The following is a 22,680-nucleotide window of genomic DNA, read 5'->3' as shown; positions in this document are numbered from 1 at the left end:
TAAAGAGATTTACACAGTTTTATTGTGCACATACTTTCAGAGACAAGAAAAGAAACATTTCCACTAATGTGTGACCAACAAAAGAACAAGATATTTATTAAATATGACCTTAAAATTACTTCTTTTTAACATGAGGCGGATCAGTATGGAATGAAGATGATAATAAAGGGGTTACAGACGTCACCGGTTGTGTATGTGTGTGTATGTGTGTTACAAACATGCAGCGTTCACGTCACCCATCAAAACCATCCACAGGCTGTCCAGAGTTTTACAACCACTGTCTAAAAATATACTTCCTTTGTCTGCCATTGATCCTAAATTTTGCACTGTAATTAATTGGTGATGAAACCGCGGCTTTGAGATCGATTGGTCTAGTTCTGCGCAGTCAGGTCTGAACCCCTGGCTATGCCACTCCACATGGAGCAAAGACAAACGGATGTGACGTCTGGCAAACCTACATGCAGTATCTGGAAACACCAGCCTGTTTATTTGAAATAAATGGCAGTTAAGTTGACATCTCATTGGCTGTTAATTATACGACAGAAGCCAATGTTTGCACCATCTACCGCATTAATCATTAGCAAGGATTCCACAACACTGATCCTAAACGCAGAGCTTCTCAAGTATTTCTAGAATCGCATACAAGGAAACCAGCACTGGAATGTCGTGATCTTAGAGCATTTCAGAGCAAATCGGAGCTGAAAAACTGCTATGACGCCTCAGCGACCTCTGCTAAAGCCAGCGAGTCTCTTAACCAAAGAAAAAACAAACAAACAAAAAAAAGGCTGTTACATATTCACTCATGCAAACACGTCTTAGAAAAATATGAGACAAAGAGATGGTTATGTCGTGTCTTTTCGAATCATATTGTGTTCGTTTCTCTATGGTACGAATGACTAACTTCGCATCAGCTTAGTTTTATAAGGAAAAACTACATTTGCAAAAATCTAGAAAGATGAAAGTTAGCAGCAGGACGAATCTCATAACATGTCCAGGTCATATTTTTTTAACAGGATCTCAGTTCTGCCACTTGTGCTTTGGTGAAACTTTATTGATAAGAAGCCAAAATTATGAGACACTAAGTCAAAATTATGAGAAAGTTTGTCGTTTGTCCTAATTTTTACTTTTATCTCAATTATGACTTAGTATCTCATAATTCTCACTCTCATAACTATGACTTACAGTGTAATTTCAACTTTAAAATAATAACCTAAATTATGAAATACTAACTCATATTTGAGAGTTTGATAAAGTAGAAATTTAGTCTCTCATAATTTTGAATAGTACTTTTGACTTTGTATGAGATACTCAGTCATAATTCTGAGATAAAAAGTGATTATTATGAAAAAATCTTTTTATGTAATAAATTTGACTCTCATAATGACAATGTTGAAAAATTTAGTATCTTTTTACATCTTTTATCTCGTAATTTTGACACTCATAACTGATTGCAGTGTAATTTCAACAAAAAAAACTAAATTATGAAATACTAAATCATAATTGATTTGGGATTGACTAAATAATTATGACAAAGTAGAAATTATGTATCTCATAATTTTGACTTTGTATGGGATAGTGAATGGGATAAAGTCATAAAAATAGAAATTAATTCTTAAAATAGATTTTGAGATACTAAATCATAATTCAGATTGACAAAATTATGACAGAAATTTTGTTTTGCATCTCATAATTTTGAATTGCAATTTGACTTTGTATGAGAGAGTCATAGGTCTGAGATAAAAACTCTTTCATACAAAGTCGAAATTGCAATTCAAAATTATGATACAAAATGTGTACTTTGTCATAATTGTTTTTTCAATCTCAATTATGACTTAGTATCTCAAAATCTAGGTTTTATTATTATTGAAGTTGAAATTGCATTCTAAGTCAGTTATGAGTGTCAAAATTATGAGATAAAAATGTCATAATTATGACTTTTTATTTCAGAATAATGACTGAGAATCTCATACAAAGTCAATATTACAATTCAAAATTATGATGCAAAATGTGTACTTTGTCATAATTGTTTTTTCAATCTCAATTATGACTTAGTACCTCAAAATCTAGGTTTTTATTATTTTAAAGTTGAAATTGCATTGTAAATCAGTTATGAGTGTCAAAATTATGAGATAAAAGATTTGTCATGATTATGACTTTTTATCTCCAAATTATGAACGAGTATCTCATACAAAGCCACAATTATGAGATACATTTTTTTTTACATTGTCATTAAGAGTCAAAACTATGAGATAGTCATAAGTCTGGGATAAAAACTATCTCATAGTCATAATTATGAGATAAAAAGTCAATAATGACAAATGTTTTTATCTCATAATTTTGACTCAGTGACAATGTTGAAAAATGTAGCATCTCATAATTTTGACTTTGTATGAGATAGTTATAATTCTGTGATAAAAAGCCATAAGCATGATAAATGACTCAAAATTGACACTCATAACTGACTTAGAATGCAATCTCAATAAAAAAAGATTTTGAGATAATTTTGACTTGGTATGATACTCAAGTCATAATTCTGAGCTAAAAAGTCATAATTATGATAAAACTTTTTCAGTTTTGACTCTCTCAATGACAATGTTGAAAAATTAACTATCTCATAAATTTGACTTTGTATGAGATACCCAGTCTTAATTTTAAGATAGAAAGTCATAATTATGACAAAACTTTTTCTCATAATTTTGACATTCATAACTGACAGATTCTGAGATACTAAGTCATAACTGAAATTGACAAAACAATTATGACAAAGTCATAATTATAACAAATTTTTTTCTCATAATTTTGATCTCAATGACTGGAAAAATACTATTACTAAATAAAATAAAATACTAAATACTATATAATGACTATGTCAATAATGACTTAGCATTATATTTTTTAATTATGATTTACCAAAGTATGACTATCTTATATGGAAATGTGTTTTATACATGTACATACATACAAAAATGAAAATTTCTAAAACAATTAAGTTTTTTTTTGCATTATTCTCAAAGCATATTTTCACCAGAAGCTCAATTAGATTGTTTTTGTTTGTTTGTTATACTCATAATTGCCAGTGGTGAATCTCAACTAATATTCAGTCTTTTTTAAAATCTCAATATTATGATAAAGGCAGTACAACAAAGATTACCATGTAGCTACTTTACAGTTTAAAAGATATACCATTTTTTCCATTACAATAATGAGAATGAAGCAAGGAAACACATTTAATTACCATCACTAATGTTACAATACAAAAAAATGAATGGTCTAAAACAGGTTATTTTTCTTTAAGCAAAAAATAAGAAAAAAGCTTTTTATGAGGTTTTTATGGTAAAATATGAGCTAGACAGATTTGTGAGATTCATCAAGTTAAGAGACAAAGGATTCCCCACCAGCTCCATCTGTAGCCTCTCCTCCTTCATTTAAAGAGACAGGGAGAGGAGGGTGGACTCAGACAGCCAGATGCTTTTACAATATTTGTACACCTTCAACATTTGTGGAACATAGTGAAGCGAGAGCAGGCATGGGGTAATAAACCCAGAGATGGCAGGGTAAGGGAAGGCTGAATGTAGTGTGCTGGACCTGGTGGGTAAAGGCATATGATGAGCTATGATTAGTCAAATGAAATGAGCTGAGCCTCTGCGCTGCCCGGAGGAGCCTGCACCGGCTGCTGTTGTGATTGCTGTTGCGGACCGCCGGGGGGAGCCATCTGTTCAAAAACATCAAGAGACAACACCATTAGATATATAGTGCAATAGTGCCAGCGCACTTTTTCCAGCACACACTGGTTCCAAAAGTACTTTTCCTTTCATCATCATCAAAAAAAAACCTGCTTACCTGCTGGTACATAGGCTGCTGTCCAGGCATGTAGGGCTGTTGGGGAGGCATGTTGGGGTCTTGTCCTGGAAGAGCGGTCATCATATTCTGCAACAGAAGTTAACAGCAATCAGTGGCAGTCTTTGAAATTTCCAATCCAATATGATTTTTGTAAGTAGGGCTCTGAGACAGACAAGGACACAACATGTGATCTGATACAGTAAAACGTACCTGCATGTTATATGGCTGATAGCCCATGTAGGCAATACCGTTGGTGGGGGCAGCCTGGGACATAGGGGGCAAACTCTGAGCTTGAGAGACCACGTTCTACAGAAAGAACATGTAAATATTCATGCCGAACCTTCAAATTGACCGTATGAAAATTTTAAAAAAGTAATTGCGACTTCTCACAATTTTGACTTTTTTTGCCCCTCAAAATTGCAAGTTTACATCTTGCAATTCTAAGAAAAAGTTAAGAATTGCAAATTTATTTCTCAGTGACGTTTCTCTTCATATTTTCCCCCCTAAAAATTCAGAATTGCAAGACGTAAACTCATAAATTTGAGAAATTCTGAGCCAATTTCCACCACAAAAAAAAAAAAAAAAAAAAAAAAAAAATCTCACACTTCAGACTTTTTTTTTTTCTCCTCAGAAAATCTGCCTTAATTCTGCAAATCTGAGAAAAAAAAAAAAATCCAAACTGCAAGATGTAACTCGCAATCTTGAGAAAAAAAGTCAATTGAAATAAAGTCACAATTACCTGTTTTATTCAGTAGAATTGTGACTTTTTGTCCTCCAAATTGTAAGATAGTAAGAGTCTTTTCCCCTTGCATTTTGGAGTTAATTTCATGCAATTCTGAATTTATAAAGTCAAAATTTCTGATGAAGAAAGTTGTGAGAGAAATGGTTGCAACCTTTTTATACTTTATTCAGTAGTGGAAAATATAACCAAATGTTCCATAAATAACCACGCTTGAAAAGCAGTAAAATAATATGAACTTTACAGTTAAATGTAAAGATATAAATTGATTCTGAAACACATCTCCTGACCTGGTAGCCCTGTGTGGGTGTGGGCTGGTAGTTAGTGTAGGCAGGGGTGGTTGTGGGAGGGGCTTGTCCAGGGGCAGCTGGCTGCCCACTGTTGCCTGCAGTCTGATACATGTAAGCATTCACCATGTTGGGATCTAAAAGAGTGGGAGCAGAGAATTTGTTAAATTAAGAAGCGCCACATTTATTGCTGAACTGCTTTATTCATTAATTTTTTTTTTTTTTTTAGTTTTAGATCGAGAAAGGATGTTTGGTTGACCTGTAGCTGATACAGGCATGGCCTGGTATGGACCACCACCAGCAGTCTGTCCTTGCTGGTTCATGTAGACTCCATGCATGGGCGACCCCTCCACTGAACCAGAAGGACTGAACGTCCCAGGATAGCTGGGAGGGCCAGCAGGGGGATACACCACCCCTCCTGCCACATTAGGAGGCAGTGACTGCATCTACAAGCACCAATCAGCACATTAAAAAAAAAAGAGGCTCCAACAACTAAACAATTCAGTGTGTCAAATGTGTGGATGTAGCAATGCATACCTGTGCGTAAGGCAGAGAAAATGCAGGCATCTGTGCTCTCATCTGAACAGTGTGTTTCTGCTGCTCCAGACGCATCTGTCTCTCTTTCTCCTGCTCCTGCAGGCGCTGGATTGCAAGCTGCCTTTGCATCTCTAGGTACTCCTGCAGTAACCAATCACAGTTAGCTTTACCTCATCACATGACTCACAAAGAAAAGGCTTAAAAGAAAAGCAACTTGCCTGTTTCTTCTGCCTCATGATCTCTAGTTTCTGGGCGAGTTGGATTTGTCTCTGTCTCTCTGCCTCCTCGGCAGCCCGTCTCAATTTCTCCCTGTGCTCCTCTCTCAGAGCGTTCAGTGCCGCCCTTGCATCACGCACTTGCGCCAGTTTGTCCTGAAGTCCCTCATAGTACACTGAGTGAGAGAGAAGACAACATTCACATCACAAGGCACCTAATAACTGTGTAGTGTTAGGGATGATACTTTTTTTTTTTTTTTAACTGCAACCCACCAAGCTAATATTTTTGTAAATTTTGTGTCCTTTGGAAAGAGCAGTTATCTACATAACTGCCAGATCACGCTGACACGTCACACACCGGCTGTTGCTGAACATTGCGGTGGATCAGAGGTAAAAAAAAAAAAAAATTATATATAAATACTGTTCAGTTTCTTGCACAGACTGATCGTTATGTGTCTTAAGACCTCAATGCAAACATTTAATTTGGTTTGGTCTGTGTATGTTTTTTTGACTCTCAAAAGCCATGGATCCCATTGACTGCCATTATATGACTGACAGACTGCAACGGTTTGAGTTAAAAATGTTCGTTTGTGTTCTACTGAAGAAACAAAGTCACCTACATCTTGGATGCAATGGGGGTAAGCAGATAAACATCAAATTTTCATTTTTGCGTAAACTATCCCTTTAACATTAGTTATTGTATTATGCATCATGAACTAACAACTGAACAACAATTATTTTTGCTTTGCAAAATGTAAATTGAATACTTGGCATTAATAAATTACTAAACAAGGTTTTCTATGCACACAGGAAAGACCTCAGTAACTGATAATGAAATTATGATTGGATTATTTTCATTTGCAATAATTAATGGTTTCACTGAATACGTGTTGCAGCCTCAGATCAAATCACAACATGCTTTGTACCCCATTTACACCTATATTTAGCTCTGTGCCTGGATGTTGATACCAGGTGGAAATAGGCTTGAGAAACAAACATGCACACGTGACTCACGTCTCTTTTCATCCAGCTGGTTGAGTACTTCCAGCAGCTGTGGGTGCATGTTGTTAATGGACTGGAAGAGGGAGAGCACAGCGCTGTCGTTGGTGATGCTGCGGCCGCGCATGTGGTTGCTCTTCATGCGGTTAAGGAAGGTGGTGACGGCGTTCTGCAAAGCCTTCAGGAACTGCTCATGATTCTCCTCAGATTCTCCATTCTGATATTGCTGCTGAAGAGACAGATGCAAGACATTCATTCAGTGTGGAACATGATTACAATTTTTTATGATAAACCTTTTTTTTTTTTTTTGTACTCCAAATACCTCCACTATGTTAATGGGTTGGACCGGAGCGTGGGTTTCCACTGGTTGGCTGATTGGCACGGGCTCAGCCAGTGAGACTGGAGCAGGAGCAGAGGGGGTGGGACTCTTGCGAACCTCTTCCTGTTTCTTCTCCCAGTAAGTTCTGTTTAGGTAACGGGCCAGCTGAAAATAATGAAAATATTATTTAAATACACTGATTGGGTTTTTCATATACTACCATCTAGGACTGCAACGATTTGTCAATTCTACTCGAGTACTTGATTGAAAAAAAAAAAACCTCTACAGCATTTTGCTTGTGTCTAGTAATAAGTACCCAAAGTGGCGCATTCCACATATTAAACCCATTTCAAAATCATAAAAGCATAATGCTATTAAGAATTCACAAACGCTCTGATACAATTAAATAAATATGCGATGCAGGTTAAATATGAGCTAAACTACACAAACACAAGAATAACTCAATATCTTTCTTAATATGCTAACTGCTCATTGCGATTTTAAAATAAAAGCTCAAACCCTCACTCTGAGTTTACATGTTTTGATGTCCACATATTCAAGAAATTACAGCGGCTGTAGCTTTTTTAGTCGTAAAGCAATGGCCAAATATTAAAGATTAAGTGTACATTTGACGTAATGTTGTTTAGTCTATATTAAACATGTTAGATTGCACAATAAAGTATAAAAACAATCAGGCCGTTGCTGCCCTCTGCAGTCAATTTGTCAATGCATAATGTACATTGTTAATACATTATGTATTTTAACAGTTGTTTAATAAAGCCATTTGAATACTTGCTTTTGATACTTTATTTAAAAACAAATTATTGCCTCATTGCTATTATACATGTATTTAACTCATTTTAAAGGCATTTGTTCACTTATATCTAGTTTTATTACTACAGAAAATAATTATAATTATCCAATTACTCAATTAATCACCAGAATAATCCCCAGATTACTTGATTGATCGTGAGAATTGAAAAATTTCTCCATTATCAAAATCATTAGTAACAGCTCTACTACATCCAACATGTTTTAAATTAATGTTGGTTGTATTTAAATTGCATGCTATTGCTATTGCATGGTAGATATTAAAAATTAAACAATATACAATAATATAATCTTCATTTCTTTTTTTTTTATAAAATTCAATTTAGACAAAAAAAAAAAAAGATTTTGTAGGTAATCTATAAAAAAAAATATTTTAAAACTTTAAAAGTCCATTTTATTTTTAAAAATAAGCCATAAAATGTTTGTCCTGATAAAATTAGTTCTCTTTAATAAAATAATCAATAATAATAATACTTAAATACTTGATACTTAGCAAGGATGCATTAAATTATTCAAAAATGACAGTAAAGAGATTTGAATTTGAAATTTCAAATACAAAGAATCCTGGGAAAAAAATCCTTAGAGAAAATGTTCTACATTGATAACAAATGTTTCTTGAACAGTAATTCAGCATATTAGAATGATTTCTGAACGATCATGTGACACTGAAGACTAGAGTAATGTTGCTAAAAATTCAGCTTTGCATCACATGAATAAATTACATATTCAAATATAGAAAGTTATTTTAAATTGTAATAATATTTCATATCACTACTGTTTTTAAAGTATTTTTGATCAAATGAATGCAGCTTTGGTGAACATTTTTCAAAAACTTTAAGAAAAAAAAATTTTTGAACTGTAATGTATATAACTTAATTCTATTAGAGCATTGACATATTTACTTTACTAACAGCCATTTAAAATTAAATCATTTTTGGAAAAACTATTCTTTAAAAAAAAAAAAATTCACCTCTGGATCCACATCTTCAGCTGATGGAGCTGATGAGTTCTGAAAAGTAACAAGAGAATTAATCCATTAAAAATAAAATTTAGACAAGGTGTTTAAATAATTACTTCAATGACCATTTCTTACCACAGGTGAGGAGTAGAGAGTGCTGACAGGAGGGGCAGAGGAAGTCACAGGGGTGGGATCGGCTTTGGGGTACGCAGAGTAAGTGTTCTTGTGTCTCTGTAAACCAACACAATCATCATGTTACGCTTTATGCTGACAGAATGGTTGGCTTATAGATGTTAGTGCACATGCAGACATCGTACCATTCTCTCCTTCTCCTCTGCCTCACTCTGAGACAGTGCGATGGCCAGCTGCAGCTCCTCTTCCTCCTGAAGCGCGGCCTCATCTCTCTTAGGAGGCATCTGAGGAGCAGAGCAGCAAGAGGTGGTCAACAAAAAACAACATGAAGGTGAGGAGAAGGAGCTTTACACATTTTGATTAGATTTTGCTTAAATTTAAATATTACCAGTGCACAATTATAGACATTTTAGCCGACAATTATTTTAAAGCCATGTTTATTTAAAAACAATACTGGATTTTACAGATTAATTAGGAATAATTAGTAATTAATAAAGGGTTAAATCACTGGCTTAAGTAAATAAAAACACCAACACTGAGACTGATATGATCACTGATATATTTTGCATCTATATTAAAGGTGAAGAGTGTAATTTCTACACTGTTAACAAATAAAACTGATGTGAATCTGACTTTTTTTTGGAAAGGAAATGTATTTAGCAATGATGTTTTAATTTGATCAAACATTATTACAATAGATTACCGTTTCAAATAAATACTCTTTTGACATTTTTAGTCATAAAAAATCCTGACAAACATTAACTTTCTTAACATTGAGCAGCAAATCAGCATATAAAAATTATTTATGAAGGATCACATGACTCTGGATTAATGATGCTAAAAATTCAGCTTCACATCAATAAATTATATTTAAATAAAATTACAATAGAAAACAGTTATTTCAAATTGTAAAAACATTACTTTTTTGGTATTTTCAACTAAATGATGCCTTGATGAACAAGACATAAGTCATAAGGGTCATTTTTTTATTGAAGGCTGAATAAATAAGATTTCTATTGATGTATGGTTTTTAGAATAAGACAATATTTAGCTGAGATGTAAACTGAGGGTGCAAAAAAAATCCAAATATTCGCATTTAAAGTTGTCCAAATGAAGTTATTAGCAATGCATATTGCTAATCAAAAATTAAGTTTTGATATATTTACGGTAGGAAATTTACAAATATCCTCATGGAACATGATCTTTACCTAATATCCTAATGATTTTTGGCATAAGATAAAACTATAATTTTGACCTACGATATATTGCTGGCTATTGCTACAAATAACATACAGGGTCACATATTATAACAAAATTAACTAGTCCTAAAATAGGCAGGTGTTGTTTCAGTGTTTCAGCAATTATATTTGGTCATACTAGTGGCACAGAAATGATACACTTCACCTTTAAATACTGCATTTATTACCAATTGGATTGGGATTGACAGTAAGCACACAAACTAGACAGTAATAATGTGCTCTCACTCATGAGCCTCAAAATTGCTTTGCATTCAAGGTCCAAATAAACTTGGGCATGAACGATAAACTATTGGGTTTATTGTCTGTTTCAATAAATTTGGTGGTATGCTTCATAATTGTGACGCCCATGAGAGTGAGCCCTCTATGAAATGTAACTACTTACTGATTCGGTTGGCACTACCTGAGACTGCTGGGACAGAGGGCTGGTCAGGTACTCAGGGGGAAGCTCGGACTGCCCAGTGCTGGCGGCCTTCCCTTCGGCTTTCCTAGGTGGGGGAGAGAGGGAGGGGTGGCTGGTGAGGAGGAAGGGTTAGGGGAGACACACATCCTGGTAAATTTTTGGGGGTCAACAAGCTGATGAACATGAGAAACCCAAGGGATAACTCCAAAAAGATTACACACAAATATAAAGAATTGTTTTGATAAAAGGTGGAGAAAGAAAAAAAATGTCAAGTAAGTTTGCTGCAGTAATATGGCCGAAGCAGGAGCAGTAATACCACGAAGCACATGTGCAAATGCTATACTAGCTGGGAACTCTTTTCTGATAATACTCCGCCTGCTTCGGCCATATTGCGCCAGCAAACTTCCTTGACTATTACGCCAGAATGGAAGTGTAGTTCCTAATCTTATCAGCCTAGAAACTCGCAGCTTTGCATTTCCACCGGTCTTAGTACAAGATATAACTACAGAAGAGTCAAGTTTTAAATAGGACAAATATGGAAACTCGTTGGTCATTTTTGAACACGATGCTATTGGTCTAATATGATTCAATGATCTATGCTAAGCTATGCTAAAAGTGATATCGCCAGAACAGGAGAACGGCTGAATGGATTTCAAAACGGAAAAAATCAACTTATTAACTCGGGGGGAGTTGGAGAATGAGCCTATTTCCAAAAAAAGTGGAGTGTTCCTTTAAGTATCGGAATGTTAACAGACAATAGGTATTGTTTTTTTCTTTTACGTTTGATTATTACTGATGAGATGATAGACAGTGGTTGCTTTAACAGGCTGCATTCAAACGAATGCACAAATCTATTTCCATATATCAGATGTCCTGCTCTGAAAACATACTTGACTGTGTGTACATCAGTTTCGTATAAAAGTATTAGAAAACGCAAGTGCATTTAACCGCATCCGCAATCGAGCTTTTTAAGACGAACAAACACAAAGAGCAAGTGAAAATCTGTCAGTGCATCTAATAGTATTGTATTACAAACGGCAGAAATGAAGGCACATGTAAAGTAAAAAACTGCGGATGGAAGCACACAACAATGCATGTATCTCACAGCGCAAATTCTGTGCAATGAAGCCAGCCGCGTTTCCGGCGCGCACGCGTGCCATATGCGGGGAAAAACACAAGCTCCTTGAAGAGAGGATTGCGATACATTGCAGAATCCATTTTTCACCCACCCTTAACGAAACCGGCCAAAAGTGCAGCCTGCGCTGCTCGGACAACTCGCAGGTATCACACACACAAACACACACACAGGACTCGTCGCGTAGTTCAAGCAGAAATCTAAAACAGTTTATTTAATCACCAAACGGGTAAATATTTACTTCAATAATGATCAAAAAAGCGGCAAAGATTAGTTTAAACAGCAGATCAAACGGAAAGAGAAAGTGCAATCTATATTGTAATTTATTTTCTGTTTTACATTTATATTTAAATATTATTTGTTTGTGTTTTGTTTCAGTTTAATCTGTTAATTACGAAAGAAGTTTGTGTAATTTGTAAATGTCATAAAGGACGTGGTATGAATTAGACAGCAATACGCCGGGAGAACTGGAGAAGGTCAGACACAATTTTTGACCACTTCGTACGTTTTTATTTGTGGAAAATCCCTTCTTATTTCCTTTTGTATAATTTTTATCTTAATTTTTAATACATATTTTTGTTGATCAGTTATTAAAATCAAATAAGAACGAGGAAATGGCATTGTGAAACAAAGTGCGTTACAACATGCAAACACAACATGCTTCCGCGGCCTGAAGAAAAGGTTAAAACATAAATTATAGCTCTATATGAACCATACAGACTTTATTAGAGCTACAGAAATACAAACGTATCACTTAAATGCACAATACTCAATCTTCCAGCCTTTATAAACATTAACAACAATTTGGGACATATATATAATGTAAAACTATGAATGGGGCGGCGTGGCAGGATTCTGTCGGCTGAATGAACACGGTTTGCTTTCTAACTTTGCTGGCTAAGAATATGACCAGATATGATATAAACCAACGCAAATATATGGTAACAATCCTGACATTAAACATTGGTGTCTGACTTAACCTCTCATGCTCTATGACAGCGGAGCGGAGCATGAGCCGCTTCAGCAAGGCAATCCGGAAAAACTATCGGCATGTGTTTTTGCAGATAACCGATAGTTCCGCCAATCAACTATTTATATATAAATAGACACACATGAATGTTTTTAAAGGAATCTCTTCTATTTTTACTATTTAAAATAACTGTTTTCTATTTGAATACAATATATTAAAATTTATTCATGTGATTTCAAAGCTACATTTTAAGCATCATTACTCCAGTCAGGTTCCTTCAGAAATCATTCTAATATTCTGATTTGTTGCTCAAAAAAACATTTATTATTATTTTGTTGAAAACAGCTGACTAGATTTTTTTCAGGTTTTTTCTAACAGAATCAGAAGAACAGCATTTAACTGAAATAGAAATCTTTTGTAACATTATAAATGTCTTTATCATCAATTTAAAGCATCCTTGCTTAATAAAAGCATACTGACTCTAACCTTTTGGATGGTATAATATTACAAAACTTTATTTTAGATAAATGCTGATCTTCAGAGATTTATATTCATCAAAGAATCCTGAAAATAGTTACTCAACCATTTTAAATATTGAAAATAATAAAAAAATGTTTTGAACAGCAAACCAGCATAACAGAATGATCATGTGACAAATTACATTTTCAAATATATTCAAATAGAAAGCAGATATTTTAAACAGTAAAAAAATAATAATAATAAATCACAATATTACAGCTTTTGCTATATTTTGGATCAAATAAATGCAGGCTTGGTGAGCGGAAGAGACTTCTTTAAATTTTTAAAGAAGAAAGAAAATTACCTTTGATTGGTAGTGTATACATTCAAGAACAATATGTTATATTTACACATTAAATTTTTATTTATATATTACATAAATTATTTTAAAAAATAGAGCAAAACTGTAAAATTGTGAAATGTTGTTACAATGTAAAATAACTTTTTTTTTTTTTGTATTGTACATAAATGTCATTTATTACTGTTCTAGCTGTATGGAGATTCTTAAAACAAAAACAAAAAAGGTCCATACCCTTTATCAAAGAACAAAAATAGAAACAAAAATGATTAACTATATGTCTTTTTCTCATATACTCACTTGTTGAGATGCTCGAAGCAGGGCTCACACACACGCACCTCCTTCTCAATGCCAAACTTGGGGATGGTAGAGTACTTAGAAGAGCACTTCCCACAGAAAATCTGCCCACATGCCCTGCAGTGGTGCTGAATGAAGAGCCACCAGCAGTTATGCATCAGAAAACTAACTTATATATGGTACTTCATAAATGTTATATAACTAAGGACGATAGATTATCAAAAGAGCAGTATTTACCTTTCGGGTCATAACACCAAACTGAACCCTACATCTGTGACACTCCTCAGCATCCACCCAATCAGGGGCCTGGAAGAGAAACCAAACCCATGACAAACCAAAAATCTAGGTGTGCGCAAAACATATTTGATTCAGCAGTTATTCTCACCCTTTCCGCGGCAAACATGGCATCGCTCTCCTTGAACTCTGGGAAGACATGACCTGAACAAGTAGAACCGATTGTTTTTCTTTTAAAAAGTTTTACATATTTGAAAATTGTACATTGTAAAGTATTTGTATACAAATTGCAGCAGTGCATAATATGTCATATCATTCCGGTTCTGCAAGTCACTGTATCTGCGAACGACCTTTAGAAATGTATAATGTTTATGAATCTATGTAAAGCCTTACCTTCCACCTTCATGATTTGATAGGTATCCTGGACGACTTTGTACTTGGGCTCGTTGCGGAAGGCGTGGGCCCAGGCCTGGATCAGATAAAGAATCTTGTTCTTTACGTTCGGTTCGGGTTGCTTCTAAACACAAGAGAGTTACATTTAGTCAGTGGTGGCTTAAAAACCAAAAAACAAAAAAACAATCCAAGCTGTGAAGTCAGAACTCTGAAGTCACCTAACCGGTTGGTTTATAAAAAAAAAAAAAAAGGAACAGAAAAATATCAGGCCTCTATGTAACTCAAAATCTTTTAAGTTCTTATGGATCTGAAAGCAAAAGAACTCCAAGAACAGCGTGTTGTTTCTGATTTCTGCTGGAACTTCCCTCGGTCAAATCAACATGTGACGCATGACACAATCAGGAAGTACAGAGCAGCATGAGTCACTGGGTCTGACCCACTTGGAAAGATCATAAAGGCAGGGCCAATGACAACACCTTAAAGGGATAGTTCACCCAAAAATGAAATTTTGATGTTTATCTGCTTACCCCCAGGGCATCCAAGATGTAGGTGACTTTGTTTCCTCAGCAGAAAACAAAAGAACATTTTTAACGAAAACCGGTGCAGTCTGCCAGCCAAATAATCGGAGTGGATGGACACCAGACCTTTAAAAGTAAACAAAAACATGCAGACAAATCCAAATTACACCCTGCAGCTCGTGACGATACATTGATGTCCTAAGACACGAAACGATCCGTTTTTGCAAGAAACTGAACAGTATTTATATAATTTTTTACCTTTGATACACGGCCTTGTCCAACTGTCATAAGCACAAGCTTGTCATCCGGCTCATTACACATGTACGCGCTCTGGCGTAGTATACACAAATGCCGTAAGGGGAAATCGGTGAATAGTCCCAGATGAGTTTGCGCAAACGTAATCTTTTAGCTTTAAATCAGTTTGAACAATCAGGATAAGCGCAAGTAATTACCATTTTGAATAGCCGCTATACCCACCATCTCTGTGCACTGTGTAAACAATGAGTGTCGTATACATGCGACAGATCGCTTCCGGCATTTGTGTATTCTAAGCCAGAGCGCGTACACATGTAACGAGCCGAAAGCTAAACTCGTGGTCATGACAGATGGACGTGGCTGTGTATCAAAGGTAAAAATTTATATAAATGCTGTTCAGCTTTTCGCAAAAGCCAATCGTTTCGTGTATTAGGACATCAATGTATCGTCACGAGCCGCAGGGTGTAATTTGGATTTGTCTGTGCATGTTTTTGTTTACTTTTAAAGGTCTGGTGCCCATCTAGTTCCATGATTTGGCTGATAGACTGTACTGGTTTTCGTTAAAAATCTTCGTTTGTGTTCTACTGAGGAAACAAAGTCACCTACATCTTGGATGCCCTGGGGGTAAGCAGATAAACATCAAATTATCATTTTTGGGTGAACTATCCCTTTAAAGCACAGTCACAGTATATAGGCTGATTTTAGCAGGAAACACCTTGAACAGCTCCTTTAGCTCCTCCATTGTCTGCTTGCTGGCCACTTCATCATGAATTGTCTGGCCACAGTTCTTCACCACTGACTCCAGGACCTGTTGACAAGCAAATGCTAACTTATACACATGACCTTGACTGGATGAGGCATAATGCTAAAACTATTTGTTACGGATGTAACGGTATTATCAATATCGTGGTCGATATCATTCTGGTCATATGAGATTATGAACTGATAGGTCTTCCAGGCAAGAAGTTTTTTATTTTTAAAGTTTATTCTAACATAAAAAGGTCTTTAAAGTTGTGTTCTGGGACATTATGCTTTGGCACTGTATCTTTCAAACGAACTAAATAGAAAGCACAATATGGCTTAATCTCTTCATCAAGTTTTCACTGCACGTTACAAAGCGAAGCACTCACTTCATTCAGGTGATCAGCTCATGCTTCGGTGTTTTCCGTGCCTCAGAAAGGCTCAGTTCACAGTGAACTCATTTATTGCATGTGCTGTGAGTTTAGCGCATGTTTGGGAATGCAGCGGCCACCAGTTATGCTTTTTTTTTTTTTTTTTTTTTTGAGGCAGATGATTACAGCATTTCACTAGATTTGCAGCGAGACACTTTTTTTTATAAGTCTGTTTTAAATGAAGCTGGAGTTTTCAATCAAAATAAAAGCTCTACTGCTGTTTCTGTCAAAATAAAAGCTTAAAAGTGCAGTATTAATTGCTGACAGCTAGTGGTTTACATGGGTAATGATACTGCAGTCAACAATTTCAAAATATCTCTTTCAAGTGTAGAAATTAGGTAAAGTAGTATTGTAATTTCCATACTTTAAAGCAAAAATAATATACATATGAAATGCTCATTTTCATTTATTTCACAGTGCAAATGTTTTATAATATATGGCTATTACTGTCATTGGAATAATAATAACATAAAATTGTTATTCTTATTTACTAATTTGTTTGGCTTCCTAAAACACCAGTGTGAGACAGTATACCACAAATAAAAAGAGGGTTGTTTCCCATTTAAAGTTCAGGTTAGGGCTGGGCGATTCTTTCGATTAATTTGAATTTACGTTTTAAGATGATTTAATTCTTTATAAAATCGAGGTATAGTGATTTTTTAATAAAATTATTAGATACATTGTAATTGCACCAATGGCAGAATAATTAAGAGGCAATATTGTCTGACCACATGATGGCGCGCCTAATTAACCGCTGTATTCAGAACAGAAAACAAATAACGCGAGTCACTAAGGGGACATGATTAGCTGCTTGCTAGCAAGTTAGCCTGTTACATTACAGTACATACAATTTCACTTACCACATAAACAGAGTAGAGAGATGATTGAAGACAATGGCGAATTATTTGCATATCAGGGCTCTAGAGTGCGACCTAATTTCTCAATGGTGCGACTAAAAAGAATCTTAGGTCGCACCGGTGCGACCAGCAGTTCAAGGGCAAAAAAAAAATAAAAAATACTGCGTACGACTATGAAAAAATATTTAGGAACACCATGTGCGATTGACCTGACCAGCATACTAGTATTTGCGCTGAGTGGAGCTTCAAAGGTTTCCATGTGTTTTGCACATTGACTAATGTATCTCAAGTGTAGAGAGAGTGGGCAGTAGCTTCGTTTATTATAATAGAGCTTTGTGATATTGCAAACTAAGATGAGTGACAGCTTTTAATCATTTTTTAAGTTTGTAAACGAGATATTGATTTATTATAACAGCTAAAAAAACAAGAAGTTATTGTTAAGTGACTTACATTGTCTGACTATAACACTATTGCCTGATTTTGCTCTATTTCGTTGTAAAAAGTAATCTGAAACAAGTCACAACTGAGCCGCTGCGCATCTCCACTCAAACACAGCGGTGTTGCGTTTATGAATGAACGTGCGTTTTTAAACTAATCTAGTGAAAAGATTCAATTTCCCATTCATTAAGAGTCACTTGCTTTATTCCTGAATGAACCATCCATTCAAACGAATCAAATGAATATGATTCAGTAATTAAATCAGTGTCTTACCACCACCTGCTGGCAGATCGTTTCAGTTATTTAAATAATTTAATATTTCTGTGTTCAAAATTGTATATTTTTGTATACGATATAAGTGCAAGAGAAAAGCATGGAAATATATATTTTCCTCCCATCACATATTTATTTGTCTTACAAACATTTACTGTGTCCGGTATGATAAGAATGGGGCCTGGTGGAAAGCGATCACTGATGCAGTTGCAATGTGACCATATATATTGTGGAAATGCTGGGGTTTCTTTACATGCTAAAAGTAGTAGGGAGGAAAAAAACCAATTTAAATCGTAAATCGGATTTTTGGTGAAAAAAATCAGGGATTTTATTTTTAAACCATATTGCCCAGCCCTAGTTCAGGTACAAATCAATTCACTGACTTAAGTTTTCTTAGTTAAGAACATGGGTTGGAGCTCTTAATCATGAACTCTCAAAGTGCATTAAAATAATTTAATAAAACAACTCCAAAATGTACTAAATTTAAATTTTTTCTTCCCTTGACTTTTTTAAAAATACCACAACAAACATTGTAGCATGGATTTCATATCTAGATATTATTGTATCGTGAGAATTTGATATCATTACACCCCTACTTTTTTTTATACATATTTTATAAAATTTTGTATTAACTATGTATAAACTTAACATTACTCAACATTAACAAGACATAGGTGTGGCACTCTCATTAACATTACTGTTGTATAAGGCTGTTGTTTTGTTTTCACTGAGCACAAAAAGCTTCATAACATTACGGCTGAATTGTTATTGATGTCCTTACTACCTTTCTGGCCATTTCTTAATCGTATTTTTTATTATTTATTTTTATTTTTTGTTGTTGCTTCTTGGAAAAACCCTGGTCTACAGAGCTCTATATATGTAAATGAACTACACTTACCTCAAGAGCATAGAGTGCAACATGTGGATTTTTGTCATTGAGTTTTTTCTTGATGCAACCAATCGCATATTTTGCCCTGGTGGTGGGAAATAACAAAACGGTATATAAGGAAGTCAAGGCCATATTCAGCACAACACACGATTTCTGCTCTTCCACTGACATGCAATCACATTAGAAAATGTGTTATCTTACTGTGTATCGCCCTGCCGAATGAGATCACATATCTGCAAAATGGACTCCCAGTCTGTCTCCAGCAGCAGCTGACTGGTAGCCTTATCTGTGCAGGATTGAAGAAGCACACGTTTTATCAGAGTGTTATCAGAATCAATTTGCTGAAGGTCTGTTTACTGAAAACATGAGAAACTATGTTACGGAGCATAGTAAAATATATCTTAGATCTATATATCTTTTCACTGGTACAAGCATACATGATAACAAAATGCAAAACTATCTAATGTAGTCCATATTATTTAAGTATTTAGTAACATCTGATTTCGATTAGATTAAAAATTAAGGAAATAAAGCAAAATACATGGCGCATTCATATTGTGCAACTCATGTATTAATGTTTATGTTTTACTTCAAAAAGCAAAATGGTGTAAAAAAATCAATCAATCAAACAAAATAATCAATGTTTTCCACTAAATGAATATCATATTTAATTATAAATACAAGGCATTAACATATTACAAATCAATAAACAACACGTAACAATCTATATTGCAATACTTATACATATTTTATAAATGTATTTATTCATAAAAAATAACAAAACAAGTGGAAAAGCTAATTATTAATTAATTTCAATTTATTTATTAATTTTCTTTAAAATAGTCAAATATCTCGTTAAAATTAATTGCAATATGCTCAGTATTACATCATTTAACATAACCTTAAATATGTACTGCATATACTGAATATTTTACATTTCGTCCAGTAAACCACACAATCCAAGTATTCAAACCTTAGATGTTTACTAAGATCCTTCTATTATCTCTTGAAACCCACAATCATATTTAAAATATCAGTAAGCTTAATATTCATAAAATCCTTATTTATTGAACACTTTCAATTGGGAGGTGGCTGTCCCGAACCCTAATTCCTAAAATTCAATTTATGAAACAGTATTAAATAATTATTTGTATATCTTTTTGCTTTTTAAAAAGAGAAGTTAAAAAAAAATACATATTTATTTTATATTTTCTTTGTAAAATATGAAACTTTGTTAAAAAAAAAAAAAAAAAAAAAAAAAAAAAGTGTCCCACATTTTTAATTTCACAACTAAAACAGTGTATGCTTTAATCCATTGGCTGAGACTGATTTTAACTACACCCCTACATTATGATCAGGAAGTATCCATGTGTCCCTCTCTCTCAAAGCTACAAGGTGTGAGTAGATAGGCCCCATCATTCTGAGGCAAATGTGTTCAAAAGTCTGAAAAATCTGTCTCCAACTTCAAGGAACGACACTATCAAACTTCAGTTTTTCTCCAATTAAACACTTTTTTGGGGAGTTATTTAGTTTTTATATGTGTGTACCACTGTTCAGAACTGTGCTAGGTAATCATGTACCGATTTTCATCTTTGACCTAGATTCAAAATCATCTAAAAATGTCACTACCAAAACATTTTGTGACGTTTTGGTAGTGACATCTGTTTTTTTTTTTTGAGTGTTATCCCACAACTGAAACGTCACCATTGTTTGGGTAGTGACAAAAGGGAACACATAATCCCTTATTTGAGGGAAATAAACAAAATTTGAGTACAGCTATGCAGATATTAGTGTTTTATTGTTCTAAATGTATGCAAGCTGGAAATTACTGTCACTACTGAAAATGTGCAATCACTACCAAAACATGGGATATTTTGTCAAAATTAAAGTATACCGAATGATCAATTAAGATGTTGTGATAGTTTTTGGTTCAAATGTATATACAAACTAATGAATCCTTAAAGAAGTAGTTCACTTTCAGAACAATAATTTACAGATAATGTACTACTACTCACCCCCTTGTCATCCAAGATGTTCATGTCTTTCTTTGTTTAGTCGTAAAGAAATTATGTTTTTGAGGAAAACATTTCAGGATTTCTCTCCATATAATGGACTTCTATGGTGCCCCCAAGTTTGAACTCCCAAAATACAGCTTCAAATGACTCTAAATAATAACAGCAAAGGAAAGAAGGGTCTTATCTAGCAAAACGATCAGTTATTTTCTAAAAAAAATAATAATAATAAAACAAAAATTACAGTTTATATAGTTTTTAACCTCAGATGCTCGTCTTGTCTAGCTCTGTGTGTAATCTGTGTAAAGATTAAAAAGTATATAAATTGCAAATGTTTTTAGAAAATAACCAATCGTTTAGCTAGATAAGACCATTTTTCCTCGGCTGGGATCATTTAGAGCCTTTTGAAGCTGCATTTGAGCTGCATTTTGGAAGTTCAAACTCAGGGGCACCATAGAAGTCCATTGGATGGAGAGAAATCCTGAAATGTTTTTTTCCTCAAAAAACAATTTCTTTATGACTGAAGATAGCAAGACATGAACATCTTGGATGACAAGAGGGTGAGTACATTATCTGTTTTGTTCTGAAAGTTTGAAATCGGTATGATCAACTTTTTGACCTTTACAAAGAAAAACTGGATTCAAAATACAACAAAATTCACAAATTACACTTTAAATATTGTTAAAAATGTATTTATTGACTTGCCTCTGAAAACATTTTAATAAAAATAGAATGTAGATGTAAGCTAAATCTCGGTAGGTGAATGTAACCCCTCTAATTAAATTATAATTACTGTTTCAGTAGTGACAATTTTGGGGAGAGGACATATATTCAAAAACTTTCTGAAAATACAACAGGAGATTTAACTACACAATTACTAGAAATGTGTACCTTGAATTTTATACAATCTGCATACATATATTTGCATACATTTCAAGACTTTCCAACTCTGATTTCTGTAGAATGTCCCATATAAGTATATTACATGTATAAACATGGCTTCATCCACCTTGTGACGTCTTGGAGCTGGTATGCTTAACAGGAAGTTACTGCTATGTGGTGAACCTTAAAGCAAATGGCCCAAAACATTCTCCCTCTCTCTCTTTAAACAGCAGCACTCGATTAGACGAGCAAACAGGAAGAACCAACCGTGACTAAAGGGAATACCTTCAAAATCCTCAATTACACTTTTCCATAAGGTGTTAGCGACTGTAAATAAACATAAATATTCATATGAAGTCCCGTTTATAAAACCTGTGTCTAATTAAAGGTGCGGTTTAAATGGCTAACGTTGGCGTTACTTAACGGCGTGATTTGGTAAAGACAAACATAATGTACTGTCAACGACTTCAGACAAACAAAACAAAGTACATCAAATGAAACCCCCATATATGATTGTGTTATTTTAAACCCTGTTTATGCCATTTCTAACGTTAGCTTGAAAAGAGAGGCCTGAAAATAGCTTTAGCTTATATGTGCTACTAACTAACTTAGCTAGCGCAAAATAATCGATTTGTCAACTAACGTTACACTTACAACACCATACGATTAAACTGAAAAAGATGAAGGCAATGTCATGTTTAAGTTCACCTCACTGGTGTGTTAAAGCTCCGGTGGGGATAATACAGACAATAGACGTTAAATGCTAACGTTACCGTGAATGTTCAAGCTGTGCTAACGTTAGCTTTAGCGGACACTTCATCAATGTGTCAGCGATACATCAGTCTGTCAGTCGAAATAAACACCGAAAACGTTAACTATAACACATACCCAACAATCTCTCAAACGTTCCGCCGCCTTTGCCCATTTCTGGTCTTTGATATCAGGACGCTCTGTGTCTGTTATGCTGTTGTTCAACTGTGTGAAAAAGCGAGTTTCACTGCCGGGTGACACGCGCATGCGCG

At 34.5% G+C, this 22,680-nt stretch overlaps 1 protein-coding gene across 8 annotated transcripts; it reads right to left on the bottom strand.

Moving 5' to 3' along the window:
- Positions 1 to 4: 4 nt before the first annotated feature.
- hgs (hepatocyte growth factor-regulated tyrosine kinase substrate) lies at positions 5 to 22,680 on the bottom strand. Of its 8 annotated transcripts, none has more exons than XM_073837581.1 (21): positions 22,547 to 22,680; positions 18,966 to 19,050; positions 18,774 to 18,849; positions 15,851 to 15,943; positions 14,363 to 14,486; positions 14,121 to 14,173; positions 13,973 to 14,041; positions 13,739 to 13,863; positions 10,499 to 10,628; positions 9,043 to 9,141; positions 8,861 to 8,956; positions 8,738 to 8,776; positions 6,940 to 7,101; positions 6,633 to 6,846; positions 5,622 to 5,794; positions 5,404 to 5,544; positions 5,126 to 5,312; positions 4,870 to 5,003; positions 4,051 to 4,146; positions 3,841 to 3,927; positions 5 to 3,712 (listed from the first exon to the last, which is right to left on the bottom strand). In XM_073837581.1, the coding sequence occupies exons 1-21, from the start codon at positions 22,581 to 22,583 to the stop codon at positions 3,617 to 3,619; spliced, it is 2,316 nt and encodes a 771-aa protein (XP_073693682.1). In that variant the 5' UTR covers positions 22,584 to 22,680; the 3' UTR covers positions 5 to 3,616. The 8 variants fall into 8 exon arrangements, with proteins under 8 accessions (XP_073693682.1, XP_073693693.1, XP_073693700.1 ...); XM_073837592.1 differs by having other exon boundaries at positions 6,633 to 6,843; XM_073837599.1 differs by having other exon boundaries at positions 10,517 to 10,628.

This window comes from Garra rufa, chromosome 1, assembly GCF_049309525.1.
Source record: "Garra rufa chromosome 1, GarRuf1.0, whole genome shotgun sequence".
Classification (NCBI taxonomy): Eukaryota; Metazoa; Chordata; class Actinopteri; order Cypriniformes; family Cyprinidae; genus Garra; species Garra rufa.
The sequence above is the reverse complement of the archived record's forward strand: the minus strand, read 5'-3'. Positions and strand labels throughout refer to the sequence as shown.

Coding starts and splice junctions, on each gene's coding strand:
- hgs (XM_073837581.1), bottom strand. CDS start 22,583: ATGGGCAAAGGCGGCGGAACGTTTGAGAGATTGTTGG. Junction 15,944..18,773: donor TTGCACTCTATGCTCTTGAG/GTAAGTGTAGTT, acceptor GCTTGTCAACAG/GTCCTGGAGTCAGTGGTGAA. Junction 6,847..6,939: donor AACCCATTAACATAGTGGAG/GTATTTGGAGTA, acceptor CTGTCTCTTCAG/CAGCAATATCAGAATGGAGA.